At 55.5% G+C, this 18,215-nt stretch overlaps 2 protein-coding genes across 3 annotated transcripts in view; one reads left to right on the forward strand and one right to left on the reverse strand.

The window, feature by feature from the left end:
- The window catches only part of EZR (ezrin), a 49,954-nt gene extending 37,723 nt beyond the window's left edge, over window positions 1-12,231 (forward strand). The window contains 7 exon segments of the mRNA XM_060029698.1: window positions 2,434-2,530; window positions 7,854-8,017; window positions 8,390-8,520; window positions 9,159-9,319; window positions 9,605-9,697; window positions 10,970-11,221; window positions 11,320-12,231. Coding sequence (XP_059885681.1) covers window positions 2,434-2,530; window positions 7,854-8,017; window positions 8,390-8,520; window positions 9,159-9,319; window positions 9,605-9,697; window positions 10,970-11,221; window positions 11,320-11,484 — 1,063 coding nt within the window. The 3' untranslated portion in view covers window positions 11,485-12,231.
- A 717-nt stretch (window positions 12,232-12,948) lies between these two features.
- Window positions 12,949-18,215, reverse strand: part of SYTL3 (synaptotagmin like 3) — a 75,899-nt gene continuing 70,632 nt past the window's right edge. For both annotated transcript variants that reach the window (XM_060030484.1, XM_060030483.1), the window contains exons 12-15: window positions 16,260-16,365; window positions 15,245-15,350; window positions 14,082-14,287; window positions 12,949-13,322 (exon numbers count right to left, since the gene is read on the reverse strand). In XM_060030484.1, coding sequence (XP_059886467.1) covers window positions 13,213-13,322; window positions 14,082-14,287; window positions 15,245-15,350; window positions 16,260-16,365 — 528 coding nt within the window. In that variant the 3' untranslated portion in view covers window positions 12,949-13,212. The remainder of the gene's footprint in view (window positions 13,323-14,081; window positions 14,288-15,244; window positions 15,351-16,259; window positions 16,366-18,215) is intronic.

Below are 18,215 nucleotides of genomic sequence, written 5' to 3' on the forward strand. Positions count from 1 at the left end.
CTTGTGTTTTGGAGGAAAGTGTTCTGAAGCAACAAGTGCCTACCCGATGTCTCTCTTTTACGGCCTTTCCACGTAAGGATAGAGGTTACGTCCATGGCAGGACCAGGTGACATCCTGAGGTCCTTTCCAGTGCTCAGACACCTATATACAAAATTACTTCTTCAAACAATATATGTGTGTGTGTGTGTGTGTGTGTGTGTGTGTGTGTATATCTCCCATATACAGTGGGAGATAAAATAACTGAACAAACTCCCTGCACGCTTTTTTGAGTGCTGTGAAGCATGTTAACCAGATGTATTTCAATGGGCATTGGTGATCCTATAGGACAAAACTAAAAAAAGGATGTATATCAAAAAGATTGGACATTTAGAACCACAGCCTGGCCAGTGCCCTGACTGTTGGGTCCCAGAAGCCTGTCGGGCTTAGGTGCCCACTCCCGGCCTTCAGAGGCCACGCCCACTGCCTTGACCTGGCTTGTGTTGTCATAACAGGACCTACATTGCCCATCAGTTTTTTTTTTTTTTAATTTATTTCTTTAATTTATTTATTTTTGGCTGTGTTGGGTCTTTGTTGCTGTGCGAGGGCTTTCTCTAATTGCAGCAAGCAGGGGCTACTCTTCGTTGCAGTGCACGGGCTTCTCATTGCAGCAGCTTCTCTTGTTGTGGAGCACAGGCTCTAGGTGCGTGGGCTTCAGTAGTTGTGGCATGCAGGCTCAGTAGTTGTGGCTCGCGGACTCTAGAGCGCAGGCTCAGTAGTTGTGGCTCACAGGCTTAGTTGCTCTGCAGCATGTGGGATCTTCCCAGACCAGGGCTCAAACCTGTGTCCCCTGCATTGGCAGGCAGACTCCCAATCACTGTGCCACCAGGGAAGTCCCCGCCCATCAGTTTTTATTTAAACATGTCGGTAGGCAGTAGAGTCCTCCCCACTCCTGCTCTTTTCTAAACGGGAAGTTTCTATGGCTCATGGCAAGGACCGTTTTTCATGGCAGCATCTCTGAAAGGTTGCTTGAGGATCTGTCATTCCTTCTGGAATGGCATCCATGGTAAATGTGTTGAAAGAATAGGGTGGAGGAGATGAAGAAGAGGGTGGAAATTATGAGGTAAGTAGAGCAATGTGGTCTTGAAGCCATACCGTAAGCTGTCCCAGAAATGCTAATTAAAAATCCAGAGTTTCGGCCAGTAGTGGACTAGTAGTGATTAAGTAGGACAGTAGTGGGGCTACTGTTAGGGTGTGTGATCTGAGAGCTCTCTTGGAACTTGGAGGATGACATGGGAAGGTGTCTGTCTGACCAGCCAGGAGAGCATGCATCACCAAGATGAGAACTAGAGGGGCAGAATCCGTATACCAAGCCCTCAGCTCATCAAGAAGATATAACAATTGTGAATATACATGCACCCAACATTAGAGCACCTAATATATTAAGCAAATGCTAACAGTTTTCTGAAGGGAGAAACAGACAGCAATACGGTAAGGAAACCTTGGACTTGAACCATACCAGCCCTTTCCTTTTCCACTGGTGAATAGCTGCCCTGGGTATAGCATGAATAGGAAACATAAGGTGTGGTCTTTGCCATCAGACTGCTCACCTGCCTGGTTTTCAAAGAACTAAATAATAATGCAGTAATTTAAATAACAAGAATAGTTTGTGTAGCATAAGGGACTGCACGTTGGTTGAGAGGGGAAAGGCGGCTGAAAGGGAGAGTGAGCTGGCCTGATGGTGCATGTCTGGGAGTGGTGGGGGAGGGAGGAGGGAGGCCCTTCCATGCGAGGGGCGGCAGTGAACCCTGTGTTGAAAGGATGGGCTGAACCAGGCAGCTGGGTCTAGGTTAGAAGGCTGTTGGATGTGAAGTTAAGGACTGTGGATTTCATCCTGTAGAAACCGGGGGTGGGGTATTGGGGCGGCACTGTTGACATTTTTCAGGAGGGGAATGGATTGACCAAAAGGGACATTAATCAGACAAGCAGACTGGAAGTAGGGTTCTGTAGGCAACAGAAGGAACTTGGTTGGTTAGGCTGCTGGCATGTGAGAGGTGGGATTAGGGTGGTGATGTGGAAATGAATTGCAAAAGATGGTCATGATAGATACTTCAAAGGATGAAAGGATGTGCCTGGTTAGGAATCAGAGTTGACCTCAAGATTACAAGCCGGGGTGACTGGACGTAGTAACTGAGAAAGACAAATGCCAATGGGAGCATATCAAGGCTTCCTAGAGCTTGACCTCAGTGACACCCACCTGTCAGCTAACCTAGCACAAGTGGCAACTGTTCAGTTATGATGTACACTCAGTTATGATGTACACTACATAATATGGTTCTCGGGCTAGCTTTGTACTTTTTAAAATTAAACTAAAAGAAATTAAGAATAGATTTACAAACCTTTCTTAGCCAATCCAAGTACCCATCTAACTCTCCCACCTTTTTTTTTTAACCTTAGGTTGACCCCAAAGATTGGCTTCCCATGGAGCGAAATCAGGAACATCTCTTTCAATGACAAAAAGTTTGTCATTAAGCCCATCGACAAGAAGGCTCCCGTAAGTTCATAACAGTTACAGGTTACTGTTTTTCATCTTGCAGCCAAATACGTTTCCAAGATAAAGGTCAGATTTCTCTGTGTGACAAGGAGCCGGTGATACTCAGAATTACCTGTGTGTGTGTGGGCGGGGGGAAGAAGTCCCAGTAGGGTACATGGAGGGCTAAGGTCCCCTTGGGGCCTGCCACTGGGCATTGCAGTAGGAGGTTATGGTGGAACCCCGCGGTCCACCCGTCAGAAGCCAGCTGACTCTTGTCATCTAAGTTTCCAAATGGCCTTCATTCCTTATGAAGAAAAGGGCGGTTCTGAGTCATCGACCTTTGCTAAATGATAAGCATTTCACGAAGTGTTGCATTTCTGGGCTTGTGAAATGTTCATATTCGTGTGGAAAACCAGCCTGCGTCCAGGCAGCGGGCCTAGGGTGGGGTGCTCACGGCAGCATTGCCCTGGTACCCCCTGGAGCACGCACTGTGATGGTCAAGCCTCGGGGCCGGGCTTCGACTTGGTGAGCTGTCCTTGCAACTTACCCACGTTAGGATACGTCAGACTTGCTGGCCCCCGCATCCCCCCCTCCTCCTGGTACGGACTGCACCTTGTTTTCCTCTGACTGCCCTGTGCCCCGCAGGTGGTCTTCACACTGGCACCTTCACATCGGTGCTGATGTAGGAAACAGCCCCTCACAAAGAAGAGCCTGTTGGGCAGTCATCCTGGGAGGACTTAGCTAGAAAATACCGACTGTTAGTCATCCTGGGAGGACTTAGCTAGAAAATACCGACTGTTAGCTAATAGCTGTAAAGACCGGTACATTGTGGAAATTATGTAAACTTTCAGCTGCGTTTGCTCAAAAGATTAAGACAATACGTAATGTAGAGTGGTGGAATGGGTGAGGAGTTTGTTTTTTGTTTTGAAAAGACATGGAGGAAATTTTTTTTAAATTTATTTAATTTTGGCTGCGTTGGGTCTTCATTGCTGCACACAGGCTTCCTCTAGTTGTGGTGAGCGGGGGCTACTCTTCTTTGCGGTGCACAGGCTTCTCACTGTGGTGGCTTCTCTTGTGGAGCATGGGCTCTAGGCGCGCAGGCTTCAGTAGTTGTGGCTCGTGGGCTCTGTAGAGCGCAGGCTCAGTAGTTGTGGTGCACGGGCTTAGTTGCTCCACAGCATGCGGGATCTTCCCGGACCAGGGATTGAACCCGTGTCCCCTGCATTGGCAGGCGGATTCTTAACCCCTGCGCCACCAGGGAAGCCCAGGAATTCGTTTTCTAATTGGAAATCTGTTCTTTAAAAAACTGCCACTAGAAGAAATTCTTATCCTTCTTGGAGCCTGTCGTGAATTTTACCAGAATTACAGTTCGGAAGGAACTTGGTGTCTCATGTAATTTGGTTCCTTAGTTACAGTGTTCGGCTCAGAGAGGCACGTCTGGGAGCCCTCCAGGGCTTGGGCACCGCATGGTGACGGTTAACGCTCAGGGGACAGCGTGTGGCATTGCTGTCCAGCTGCTCCTCCCACGAGGGGTTAGTCCCGAGGAAGGGAAAACCAGAGGTCTGGACGCTGTGTGTAGAAGTATTGTCTTCACTGAAAGACACTTTCCGTGTTCCTGCTGTTCGCAGACTCATGACTCCTGCTCCATGGGCAGTTGCACAGCTATTTTAAATTAACAAGCGTTTAATACAGGCTCTCCAGCTCCATGGTAACAGGTCACATTAGTATGCAGCACCGTGAACCGAGGGTCGTAGTGTTTGTTACCAGTGTTACGTGGGCAGTGAGATGGGGCAGTCAGAGCGAGAAGATCCTGCGATCCTGTGTAGGCTACTGTCTGTTCATGAGACGTTACTGATTGTTCAGAACATTTTTTGAGAAGTGACAGAAGCAGGAATTCTGGGTAGACTGTTTAAGAATTAAGTTGTATGGTTTTTTTCACATTTGGTTTAAGTTTAGCTTCCGAACAGCTGAAGAATATTGTACAATCACAAGCTCCCAGGCAAAGGCAGTTGCGGTACATCTGGTTGCATTAGCCGAGTATACTTTTGCTATAATCTGGTTTTATGTGAAGCCATCACTTGAAAGGGGAAGAAGGGAGAGAGAAACATTTGCTGGTCACACGCCGCGTGTCAGGCGCGATACTAGGATGGTGTGCACGGCGGAACAGGACAGGTCCCGCCCCACGAGGTGTACACGCCAGTGAAGAGATGGGTGAAGACAAACGAAACAAGTAACGTGCTTTCTGGCAGAGAATTTAACAGTGCAGCTGTACTGAGTGACAGATCGGGGGACGCAGATGAGAGGTGGAGTGGGCGATGGCTTCAGGTGGGTGGGTCTGGGGGGCCTCACGGAGGAGGCGTCCTCTGCTTGGGTGCCTTATGGTGGGGGCTGGCTGGGGGGACGGGTCCCTTGGGGCCCGCACACCTCCCAGGGCTGTTCTGCGCAGCCGCAGGCAGGCTTAGCGCCTGGGGCGGTAGAACACCACATGTCCAAGTTCACGCCTTTACGTAGAAGACAGAAAAGGAGACCCGGTCGCGGTCGCGTCACCACTTCGGGGGAGGGATTCCTGAGCTTGCGTGGAGGGCGGTCCCCTGGGCAAAGCCCCGGCTGAGCGCCGGCCCCGCGCCTCAGCCAGGCAGCTTCCGCCCCCGGCCACGCGGGTGCCGCGGTCCGGGGCCGTGATCTTGACTCTGGTGCTGCGCAGTGCCTGCCTGGGTGGCTCACGGGGCCGAGACAGCTGGCTCCCCTCGAGAATGGGCCTTTTGTTCCTGCCCCACGGGAGAGGCGGAAGGATGGAGACCTGCACGTGACAGCAGCGGGCCCTGCCCAGCCTGCGCAGAGGGCGGCCCCGGGGCTCCCGTGTTCACCCGACAGCTCGCCAGGGCTTCCCTCCTTCCGCCTCCGTGTCCCTGGGGACTTGGGTTCGCTGTCCTCATGCTCGGTTTCGGTTTTTAGGACGTCGCTCTCTGCCAGCTAAGATGGCCTGCCCCAGGTCTCATCAGGAGGCCTGGGCTGGAGACGTGGGTTTAGAAATCTCTAAGTAAAAGCTTCTAGTTTTTGTTTTTAACTTGAAGTCAGGAAGTGGCCTCCTTCAAAGGCGGCACGCGAGGGCTCCTCCACCTCCCGCGAAGCCATCGATGCTCTCGCTGTCTCTGGTGTTCACAGGCCCTGTCTTCGGGCAACCGGACGCTGTGGGGAGTGTCACCTGCAGTTCTGACCCTTGATATTTTTTAAGTGACATTTTTCTGAAGAGGAGTTCGTGCTAATTAGAGTTTCTTTACAAATACTTAGGAACCACAGTCAAGACCCATTTGGGTAGCATGGCTGTGCAGCCGTAACGAGAGATTATTTTCTCTTTGTGTAATAGGAGACAGGTGGGTAATAAAAATACCCGCTTCTCCCAGCTCCGCAGACACCTCCTTGGGAAACCCGATGACTTAATAACAAGTGTGTGAAACCCCAAGGAGAGCCCCCCTCCGCCCAGGAGGTCCGTGGGCTCTCAGGCTCGACATTACTCTCTCCCTAGCATTTTTGGACAGGTGTACCAGACTGAGGCACTAAGCAGGCCCTTCCTGGGCCTGTTGCTCAGCTCACGCGGCGTGCTCCTGTAGGTTTTGGAAGTCGCTCCGGGACACGCGGCACCGCCTCTTGGCCGCAGCCACCCCCCCCTGTCGCAGTGGTCGGCATCTGGGTGCTGAGGGCCCTGTGCCTCAGAAGAGAAAGGAAAGCGGGAAGAGGAAGCAGATGCGCCTTTTCCAATATATATATATTTTTTGGCCGTACGCGGGCCTCTCACTGTTGTGGCCTCTCCCGTTGCGGAGCACAGGCTCCGGACGCGCAGGCTCAGCAGCCATGGCTCACGGGCCCAGGGGCTCCGCGGCATGTGGGATCTTCCCAGACCGGGGCACGAACCCGCGTCCCCTGCATCGGCAGGCGGACTCTCAACCACTGCGCCACCGGGGAAGCCCTCCAGTAGCTTTTAGCAAGAGTTGCTAAACTATACTGCTCCTCTGTCACCTCTGTTAATTACAGGGGTAATCAGGAGCTAGGAAACAAGACCCTGTGTCATCCTTGTCCCGGACTCGTGTGGTCACAAGTCATGAAGCTCTTGGATGCTGTGATTTTGTTCTTGTTTTTAAGAAGGCTTTCCAGGGCTTCCCTGGCCCGTGAGCCATGGCCGCTGAGCCTGCGCGTCTGAAGCCTGTGCCCCGCAGCGGGAGAGGCCACAGCAGTGAGAGGCCCGCGTACCACAAAAAAAAAAAAAAAAAAAAAAAAAAGGCGGCTTTCCAGTAGCGGTTTTGTAAGACAGCCCGAAGTCTGAGGCAGCTTTCATTGTGCCAGACGCCTTTCTAAGTCCTTGTGAACATTTTCTGAGTTAATCCTCACAAGACCGTTGGTTGTAGCTGAAGATGCTGAGGCTCAGAGTGACGGAGCGACTCGCCCAGTATCACGGGGTCAGATGCGACAGTGCCGCGGGAACTGTCAGTCACCGGCAGAGAGTTGTTCCCTGGGCACATTGGTCTGGTCCTGGGGACGCAGAGATGAATGAACGTGGCCCAGCTCTCCAGGGAGCTGACCATCTGTTGGGGGAGAGAGAGCGGAACAAGCCAGCGGGGCAAGGCACCAGCAACGCCGCAGCTGACCTCTCCATCAGGTGCGGGGGGCACAGAAGTGACAGCCGTGGAGGAGGAGAGATCTCGTGGAAGTGCTGTGGCCTCGGGTGTGTGGGATTGGACATGACATGCCAAGTAGGAGGGACTGTGTGCGGATGTGCTCACGGTGTGAAAGAGTGCAGTTTAGGTGAACAAGGGGTGGGTCAGGGCCGGAAGGCCTTCACGTGCGCCAGCCCAGGGCGTTTGCACCTGGTCCTGGAGCTGACGGGCTGGCATCAAAGTTCCGCCGGTGACCCTAGCGGTGCGCTGGTAGCAGCATGGGAGGCGAAAGGCTGAGATGTAGGAGACGGAAGCTCAGTGAAGTAGGAGAGGCTGTGCTGTGCGGGCAGGAACCGGGGACGGACAGGGCTGTGGGGCTGGAGAGGCCGGACGAGGATGTTAGCCTGAAGGCCGGGGGGGCTGGGCCCGGAGCAGCTTTGTGGTCCAGCCGTGAGGTTCAGCACGCACACCCCCTCTGCTTGTCCTGCAGAACGTGTGCCCCGCGGCACCAGGAACATCTGTCTGTCATTCGGGGTCAGTGGCTTTACCTTGAACCCCCTTTCTGGCCCGTACTCTCTGCTACGTTTGTCCTTTTCGAAGAGGTATCCAGAAGTGGGTGAAGTCGGGTTTGGAACAAGAAAGCCAAAGGAAGGCGTTCCCCTTGTCGCAGTCTGCCCTGTTCTCTTCTGCAGGACTTCGTGTTCTATGCCCCCCGCCTGCGAATTAACAAGCGGATCCTGCAGCTGTGCATGGGGAACCACGAGCTGTACATGCGCCGCAGGAAGCCCGACACCATTGAGGTGCAGCAGATGAAGGCCCAGGCCCGGGAGGAGAAGCAGCAGAAGCAGCTGGAGCGGTGAGCAGGGGCGGGCGGTGGCAGGAGGGCCGGTCGGGGCGTGTTCTCCCGGGCACGGGGACGGGCAGCCGTGTCTGCGCTGCTCCCCGCAGAAGGGCCGGCGGATCACAGTCTGCAGGGCCGCGGCTCAGCCCTCGGAGCTGTCTCGCTGTGGGCAGAGCCCGAGCCCGAGGTGGAGAGCAGTCAGGGCACCTGGGGTCAGTGCTGTCACCAGTGTCCTCTGCTGGACGGACGGGCCCGGGGCCTGGACTGGACGCTGGGGACGGCTGGTAACCAAGACGCAGCTGCCCCTCATGTGCCTGGGCTGGGATGACCAGGCCGCTGTGCGGAGTCTGAGCCCCGTGCCACCACCGATTCCCCTCCCGGAAACAGGCAGCAGTTGGAAACCGAGAAGAAAAGGAGAGAAATCGTGGAGAGAGAGAAAGAGCAGATGATGCGTGAGAAGGAAGAGCTGATGCTCAGGCTCCAGGACTACGCGGAGAAGACCAGGAAGGCGGAGAAAGGTGGGCGGGGCCTCTGCCCCGGGGGGCTGGGACGGCAGGGCCGACGGTCGGCACACGCCAACCAGGAGGGAACCCCGTCCCAAGGACACACATCCCAGTTAAGCACACACCCGAAGTAGAGACTTGCAGAAGAGACGTGATAAAACGGTTGTAGAAAATAATTCTGTATTTTATTAACACCTGTGTGGGTTCTGTGCCGAATGCTTTATGCGCAGTAATCCCTTGAATTGCCCCCAGGCCTGTGAGGGCAAGGCTGAAGTATCCCCCGTTTCTGATGAGGATGTTAAGGTTCCGTGAGATAGAATGCTTGGCCTGCGGTCTCCGGAGCTGCGCTGCATCTCCCCCGCTAGAAGCTGAACCCCAGGCGAGCGGTGCAGATGCTGAGTTTCTGGGGAGAGCAGCGCAACGAGGGTGCGGCCAGGGCCTGGCCGGGGGAGGGCAGTTTCACCACCGTGAGCGTCCCCTTCAGTGTCCCGGGGAGAAGAGGTCCCGGCACCGTGGAACTCGGCCCACCGCTTTGCGGCGTTGGTGTGTTCACGCTCGTGTCCCATCCGGTCCCCTCTGGGTGGGAATTCGGGGCAAGACTGCAGGGTCCCTGGCAGGAGCCTTGAGCAGCTCTGGTTCTGCGCTGTGTCTAGAGCTCTCGGACCAGATCCAGCGAGCCCTGAAGCTGGAGGAGGAGAGGAAGCGGGCGCAGGAGGAGGCCGAGCGCCTGGAGGCGGAGCGCCTGGCCGCGCTGCACGCCAAGGACGAGCTGGAGAGGCAGGCGGCGGATCAGATCAAGAGCCAGGAGCAGCTGGTAGGGGGCGCGGCCACACGGTGCTCAGTTACGGAGAGGCCGCCTCTGGGGATTGAAAAAGTGACACCCGCCTTATAATAATTGGTATTGGGGCTGTAAGGTGACCTGCCTGAGGGTGTAGGGTGGCCCGTGGGGAGGGGGCCCTGCGGTGGTTGGCCCTCGGGCGGCGGGTGGAAACCGCTGGACGGGGACGCGGCCATGTACCAGAACACGTGGCCCTCCGTTCGCGAGTGGCGCCTGCCGAGCGCGTCCCGGAAATCACCTTGGCTCCGGCCCCTTTCCCAGGCCACGGAACTCGCCGAGCACACCGCCAAGATTGCCCTCCTGGAGGAGGCGCGGCGGCGCAAGGAGGACGAGGTGGAGGAGTGGCAGCTCCGGGTGAGCGCTGGCGAGGACGCGGTGGGGGGGGGGTGGGCAGCAGGGGAACGAGAGCCACTTGCTCACCGTGCTCTGGCTGCCCCCATCAGGAGCTAGCTTTGTGTGGGATTACGCGGGTGTCCCCAGCCGCGGCCGTGGTCCCTGCGCGGAGCCCTCCTGCCGCTCCCAGCGCCGGTCCACGCGTGGGAAGACCTGGATCCTGGGGGTCTCCAGGCTCTGCTGGGCTGGCGGCCTCGCCTCTGAGGCTCGGTTTCCTTGCAGATCGGGACGAGCAATACCCGACTCGTAAGGACCCCCAGGGGTTTAGTCAGTTTTCGCCGTCATAGTGAGAACCGCGTTGGTTCCGGTGTCAGGGGCGCCTGTCTCCATCTGGGAGCCCCCTTGCGTACCGGGACCGTGCTGTGCGTCGGGTTCAGAGTGTAGACCACGGCCAGGCCGTGGGGCTCCTCTCCCCTCCCCAGCTCTTTCCAACGCTTCCCCCTCTGCGGTGGTCCTTTCTGGGGATGGCCGGCACCTCCCCCTCATGGGTCTTCACCCCCGCCCCATCCCCCTACTCTAGCTGTGTGCAGAACACTTCAGTCCTTAGGTTTTCAGAGAAAGTGCTCCTTATAAGGTATTAAATGAGGAACTGGTTACAAAACGGGTACAAGCTAAGCGCGTCTCGGGGTCAGGATGGTGACGAGGTGGGCGGGGTTGAGTGTGCGGACCCCCAGGGGTTGCTGGAAGGACTACTGGGTGGCAGGTAAGAGGGGCTTGAGCTGGGGGCTGGCAGGCCGGGAGGGGCTTGACAGCAGCGCCGCGCAGGGGAAGAACAAACCGAACACCAGCATGCTGGAGTGCTCCTCAGTGGCTGGAGGGTTTGCTTCTTTGACAGTTTTTTCAAAAGTATATGCAGTGAACATATACAAGGACTACAGACATAAAGAAGTTACAGTACTTAGAAAAAGGTCAAGACCTGGTGTGACAGTTTCTCTTGGTGCCGTGGGCACAGTTGATACCTGCTCAGGGGATCCGGGTCCGCAGACCTGGAAGAGGCTGCACAGACCAGGGCCACCTGCTCAGCCACATTCCTGGCGCCTCGGCTCTGTGCTGCTTCAGGCCAGGCGCATCTCCAGCCCCCAGGAGAAGGGAGTGGGGGGAGGGAGCGGAATCCTTCTTCTCTTAGCACGGACGGTGGCCTTCTTGTAGAGCAAAGGCGGCTCTTAAGAAAATGGTCCAAACACGAGGTTCCCCGTGAAAGGTCCTCAGCTGTCCATTAATCTGCTTTCAAAGGCCAAAGAAGCCCAGGATGACCTGGTAAAGACCAAGGAGGAGCTGCACCTGGTGATGACCGCGCCCCCGCCGCCTCCGCCCCCAGTGTACGAGCCCGTTAACTACCATGTCCAGGAGAACCCGCAGGAGGAGGGCACGGAGTACACAGGCTACAGCGCCGAGCTGTCCAGTGAGGGCATCCTGGACGACCGCAACGAGGAGAAGCGCATTACCGAGGCCGAGAAGAACGAGCGCGTGCAGCGGCAGCTGAGGGTGAGCGGGATGCGGGCCGGGCCCGCTTTCCCCACGGGGCGGGGTGGGGGGGGCTCTGTGTGGGGCCGCGAGCTGACCGAGGCTGCTTCGCGTTACAGACTCTGACCAGCGAGCTGTCCCAGGCCAGAGACGAGAACAAGCGGACCCACAATGACATCATCCACAACGAGAACATGAGGCAAGGCCGGGACAAGTACAAGACGCTGCGTCAGATCCGCCAGGGCAACACCAAGCAGCGCATCGACGAGTTTGAGGCCATGTGAAGGGCGCCGCCGCCCGGGCTCGGCGGAGCGAGGGCCCGCTGGCCGACTCCTAACGTGTACTTGTATTGATCGTTCTCGAGACCTACAGCCCTCATCATCCTACAGGCCCTTTAAAAAGAGAGTAGTTATTTCAGTGGGAATGTTCTAGGGCTGGGAGTTTATTTTTCCCAACTGTATCATAGTGCCAAACAGGCCTGATTTTTATTTTTATTATTATAATTGAATCACTTCCTGTTTTATGCTTGGAGCAGGGCTGAATCAGTTAAGATGCCTGTAATGTCTGAATAACTAACTCCGTGCTGGCATGTGTGATAAAAGCCACATCGTGGCTTACATTCTGTGCCATACTTTTTTCTATTTGAAATTAGCTGACATTGATTTCTTGTTGATTTCTATGAAGGATGCATCTTTGTATATTTGGTTTTTGAAGGATGAAATTTTTGAAAAGTCTGACGTACTCTCTCACACACACTTGCACACACGATTTCCTTCCTCCAGGCCTTCAGTTCAGTTGATGAAATCCTGTGATCATTCGATCACTCAGGATAATTTTTTCTCTTTCTTTTTTATGCTTAACAGCTAGAGGGCTACATTGTTGGACTTACACACCTAAATAATCAGCTGTAGAGTACAGTATTTATATGTAAGTGATGAGATGGGTTTGTAACATTAGTTTAAAAAAGGGAAAGTTTCATTCTGTATATTTTGTTACCTTTTACAGAATAATAAAAATTACATATTAAAAACCACGTAACCATAGCACTTAATCTGATGTGACCTGAGGGCAGCAGTGAAGCTGATTAACTGTTGTAATCTCATCTGGGAAAATGGCTTTTTACTTCTAAGCGTTCCTTGTGCATGTAATCGACTACGCGCAATTTGAATTTTCTGTCAGAGCTGCTTGTTTGGAAAAGGACTCGCAGGCTGTTCTGATAATTCAGACTCCAGCCCTGAGGGCCCTTCTGACCCGGTCAGCATCTCGGTCCCTCCACAAGCACAACCTGTTCCGACCTCCTTCCCTTCTGGACCACGTCCTTGAAAAGGCGGCAGGTGTCCGTCGGTGCCACTTCTGCTCACTCGCGTCCTGCCTGTCCACGCTCTGCTCGGTCCTTTTCCTTTCAGGTGTCCTGTGAGGATGAACCCAAAGGCCTGCGGGATGCGGCGGCAGGCGTCTCTGGGCAGGTGCTGCTGGAGCAGCCCTTCTTGGACTCAGCTCCTGCGCAGCCTGGCAGCCGCGCTGTGTGGGGCTGGGCAGCCCTCGGGTGACCTTAGCGCTGACCCACCGGAAACGGGCATCCCTCAGCACCCCGTGGGGACGGCTGACCTCCTCCAGAAACGGTTTTCCACGGCAGAATGGTAGGAATTGACTACCCACCACGTCCTTCTTTTCCCTTTGAAACGCACATAACAAGGTCATAATTTTTGCTATTTGATAAGCACAGGGAGACCAGGATAACTGTTGAACATTTATTGAAATCGGGTCATTTTCCACATCTCTCAAAGCACAGATAACCGACCTGAGACCTAACTAATGTAGCATCGATAATGGTTCCGACTAAATACACAGGAATGTGGAAGAACGTCTCAGCGGCAGGACGGCTGTAGACGGGGAGAGCTCACACTCCCCAGGGCCCTTCGCCACCCTCCACCCCCGTACCCGCACGCCCAGCCCCGCAGCCGACCATCAGGCCCCGGCACCTGAAACCCCGCTGCGCCCGGAGCCTCCGGTCAGTGCAGGGTGAGGGTCATGTCTGTCCACAGGTTGGGGCTGGAGAGCACTTTCTGCCACTGGAGCTTTGATTGTGAGCACGAGTCTGTACCGCCCGCTGGCTCTTCCCCTGTGTGTGAGCGAAGGGACAGATTAGTGATGGCGGCCAGGGGACACTCGCCGTCCTTTCGCAGTTTTAAAAAGGACCAGCAGCAAAGTATACAGTAACTTTTCACCAGACCTTAAGACCATATTAAAATGTGCCCCGCCACAGTAAGGAGAGGAGTTCCTTAGAGGAAAGGGTGTTCTTTGGACAGTCTTCCTTTTTAAACAAATTGTAATTTAACAGCGAGTCTCGTTTCTCTTCAGTGGTCTCGGAGGCTCTGGGAATGTGTGCGGGTGTTTTGGTTGTGACAGTGTTTGGGGGGCCCTGCTGCCCCCCCACCCCCACAAAAAGCCAGCAGCACTTCTGCTGAGCGACACTGAAAAGCGTCACCCTCGAGTCCCTCTATTAATGAAATACTTTCTGAATTGCCAGTTGTTTGGGTTAAGAAGATATTCTCCTTTAAGAAAATAATCCTTTTATGATGGACGGCCAAAAACAAAAGCAAATACTGTGCCCAGCCCATTTTGAGACCTTGAATTTTTGTTTCTTTAGCAGAGCTAAATCTCATCTAAATCGTTGAAATGCTTTGCTGTATTACCGCTCAGTTGTAAAGTAAAAGCTGGAACTAAGTAATTTCCATTTATGATGGGTCAGGCAGTTTCACAGCCAGTCAAGTCACCGGCCATCATGGGAACACTTTTTCTTTTCATGGTAGCCATGGAGGTAGGACAGTGACTAAGGATCACCGATGCAGCTTGGGCCTTAGAAATATCTCAGACTCACTGGAACCAAGCCTGGCGCCTCCCAGCAAGCGGTCGCTCACACCGAAGGTGGCCTGGTCCCAGACGGTTAATTCCAGGGTGGACTGCCTCAGCTGAGAAGGGGTGACCCCTTTGAAAACGAAGGCGTACTTCCACTGGGGACAGGCTTGCTTCTTCAGGACGGGGGACTTCAGTCTCAACCTCTGCTGGTCTGGCAGAGTGAGACAGCTGCACGAGGAAATAGATTCAAACCCTGTAAGCTCCGCCCACCACACGGCCCCCCCTCTCTGTTGGCACCTGCTCATCAGTGAGCCTAAGTGCTCAGAGAAGCGCTAAACCCACTGCAGAACAAAAATCGTGAGCAAGGAACAAGAAGGAAATTTGAGATTGGCTACGTGACCTCTCACACTAGGATGTTCCAAATTCCCCTTAGAGCTGAATTCTGTCCCGAGTACTCTGTTAAGGGGACGTCGGGCTTCGAGGCCACGTGGCCCTTGCCTTAATCCGCCTCCTTGGTGTGACGACCACCAGGCCACAGCGAGGCTCATCAGACCTGCTACCCAGGGACCAGGACTCTGCACACACGTTATCTCCTTTAACCCTGCTCTCAGGAAAATAAATGCAGAAGGGCTAAGTCACTTGCTCAAGGCCGTACAGATAAGTGGAAGGAAGGCTTAGGAGATGCACTCAGTTCTGTGTGGATGAGGTAAGCCATCATTTTTCCATTATGTCACCGCCTGGGGATTTAGCAATTCTATATACTTATTAATGGCGTGTGCTTTACTTTTGGAGACACCATTACACCCAAAGTGAGTAAGAATGAAGCGCGCAGAGGCATCCGTCTTACTGTTGGTCCAAGAGGAGATGTTAAGCTAAAGAAATATTTAGCAACCACATTGCTTTCCGCTTGCTCCCCACTCAGTCCCTAGGGCTGAGTTACTGATGTCACAAGGACTGACAAGATTTGGGTTTAGTTTACAATGTGGTATTCCAAAGCCAGCCTCAGCACTCCCAAGTCCCATGAATTCTTGGAAACGCGTCTTTAGCACGCATTATGTCAGATTTTCACAGGCAAGCTAAAGTGAGTTTAAAACGGCTGACGCGTTTCGGTGCTCCCTTACAGAGACTATGCCATATGTGTGATACATCATCAATAAATCATATTTGATTAAAGGTAATACTTACCCCTTAACAAATGAGTTTAAGGTACCATCTGAGCGCACAGGTAGATTCTGGGCTCGCAGCACTACCAAACAGAGCTGACCGTTACGTGATGGCTCGTCTCCCGTCCCTGGAAGGAAAGCTGGCATTCACCGTCAGCGCTACTTCTGCGGCCCGCAGTGGCACCAACCCAGACTGGCAGCTTAACCAGAGGGTGGGCTGCAGCCCTCAGATCCCGAGAGCTCGCGGGCAGAGGAGCACATGCACCACTGCACGGGCAGCATGGCGGCAGCGGGGAAGGACTTAAAATCCAGGGAACCGGAAGCTGCCGAGAGTCACGAGGGACCAAGGAGAGGAGGCGGCAGGGGCGCGAGCCAGCTGTGGCCAGCGGGTGGGGGAAGAGACCTCTGCTAACGGGGTCTCCCGCGGACCACGGGGGGTGTGCTGCTGGCCTGCTGGGGCCCTGTGAGCCCGGCAGCAGAACCCCCTCTTTGGGCAGACAGGAAGTCACGAGTCACTTCGTGGAACTGCCCCTCCTCCCGTCTTCACTCTCCACCCTCGTCTTTTCCACGTGCCCCACGTTATGAGTCGGTGACGTCTCCTGAAGCTCCTTGAGGACCCTGATCCTGCCATGCAGCTGCTGCTCACGTGGCCCAGGAGCAGGGAGCCGGTCACTCGGAGCCTTGCAGGCGCCTGAACCTGGAGTTGGGGACCAACTCCCGGCCGTCACGCAGGTGGTCAGTCTGCGAGGGGGGCCCCAGCGGGACTGTTGGCCCAGGCAAGCCGGCCCCCTGGGAGGAAAGCCTCGGGGCAGGTGTCCTAGGAGCCCGTAAAGCAGGCACCGCGGCCTGGCTTTGGTCGTTCCTTTCCCTTCCGAGCCGAGGCTTCCAGAGAACCCGCCTCCCGGGCTGGGCTTCGCGGGTTGGGTGGGAGTTATTGGAGCTCGTGGGATCGGGGGCGATGGGAGGAAACGCTGGGAAACTGCCCAGGCTCTGAGGACAGTGACAGACAAACGTTTGTGGGGCTGGAGGCCACCCACCTTCTTGAGCCTCCTGGAGCTTTCCGGGCCCTGCAGGGAAGACCAGTTTGGCCCGGACCACAAGTTCTCCGTTATTCTTGGGGACGCTGTCTTCATCTTTCTCTGCCTGTGGGAAGAGAGGATTCCCCAGAGCCAGAATCTCCTGGGCTTCTCTCACTGCCTCAGCTCTGTCCATGAGCATCCCCTTCCAACCTCCCCCTGCCAAGCCTCTGGGAGCCCCGGTGGTGTGGGCACACCTGTGGCAGGGCTGGGCTTCCTTCCATTTGGGGACGTTTCACTCCTACCCTCACCAGCCCCAGCTCTGCCACCCCGGCAGACGCAGCCCACCAGAGGCAGATGAGCCGAGGAAGCAGAGGGGCCCCGAGGCCCTGGCACGTCCCCATGGGATTGGCCTTAAGGAAGCCTGGGCACAACCCGGAGCTGAACAAGTAAAACAAGCCCACATCGATTCCACCCAGGTTAGTAAAGGTTCGAGCTACCCGTCCGTGCCAGGGACTGCGGCAGGCACGGGAAACCGCGGGGTCCGGGGCTCGGTGCCCCTGGCGAGGGGCTCCCCCGGCTGCTGAGTCGGCCCCGCCCACCCCAGAACCCACACTGAGGACCCAGGTGGCTTCTCTGGTCGCGAGGGATTTCTGCCAGAAAGTGAGCAAAGGAAGGGCTTGGAGAGGGTGACCGTGACCCCATCAACATTTCACCCAGCGGGGTGACGCTGGGACATGTCTAGATTTGTCCGGTCCCACCGGCAGGGAGGAGCAGGCTTCCCCCTCAGCATCCCCATGGTTCCCTCCTGTCAGGACCGAAGGGGCAGGCCCGTGAGTGGGCCCTCTGCCCCGATCCAGCGTGGGCTGTCACTCCCTATTAGCTGGGATTAGGAGGGACACCTTTCAGTCTGGTGATTTCTGTTCCTCGCCTGCTTATCCAAAGGTGACCAGCCTTGGTGGCAGCCTGCCTCGACCCGAGTAAGGGGTCCTGTGGGGAGAAGGTGGGAAGGGCCCCTCGGATGCAGGGGAGACCACATCTGGCAGGGAAAATCAGGAAAGCCTTCATGGAGGAGGTGGGATTTAAGGACTGTCTTGGGCAGAACTTAGACTGCAGAAAGAATATCCAAGTGGATGTTCCCAAGTGGAGTTCTGAAGACGGGCTCGGGTTCTGAGACGAGGAAGCGCAGGGCACCGGAGGGTGTGTGCGCGGAGGGTGTGTGTGCGGGCTCACAGACCCCACCAAGAAAAGAGACAGGAGGCCCCGGGCTTAACCCTGTAGAAACCGGAGACGCTTCTCAGGAGGGGCATTGTGAATCAGAGCCTGCCTGGCTTGGGAGAGGAAAACAGAGGTAAGATGGCACGGGGGACCCTCGTAAAGACTCAGCCTCGCTGCCAGGCTTTCGCTGGTGGGACTGCACACCCTGCTGCCATTTCTTAGGAGGTGGCAGAGCCCACATCTTCTCCCCCTTCACAATCTCACATCTTGGATCTTGGCACAGAAATGCACAAAGCAGCCGCCCCAAGAAGCGCTACCCTTTCCCCCCTGCCTCTCCCTCTCACCTGCGTGGCCACCAGCCAGCTCTGCTCTCCCAGCCTATCCGACACGGAACCCCTGGCCCTGCCTTCCTGAGGTCACTGGGTCCAGTCATTCTCACCCGTTACTGTTTGGGGAACGCTGCTTGGTTGGGAGTGAAGATACAACACACGAGAGCGCGCAGTCTGAGGCGGGTCCCACCAGCAGGGCAGCCTGCCGGCCCCAGGTGTAGACTTTGGCCCAAGAAGGTCAAGGCCTCCCCCGCTGGCAGTAAGTGACCCTGAATGCTGGGAAGCGCGTGGACCCACCAGGCCGGGTCCCTGCTTATGTCGGGGCCACACTGGGGGTGGGACTATTTGGAACCTTGAACAAACCTGAGCAGGTAAGGGTCCCTCAGCCCAACCCCCCCCCAGCCCCGCCCCCCCGGGGCCCGGCCGTGAG

The sequence above is a fragment of the Delphinus delphis genome, chromosome 14 (assembly GCF_949987515.2).
Source record: "Delphinus delphis chromosome 14, mDelDel1.2, whole genome shotgun sequence".
NCBI lineage: Eukaryota > Metazoa > Chordata > Mammalia > Artiodactyla > Delphinidae > Delphinus > Delphinus delphis.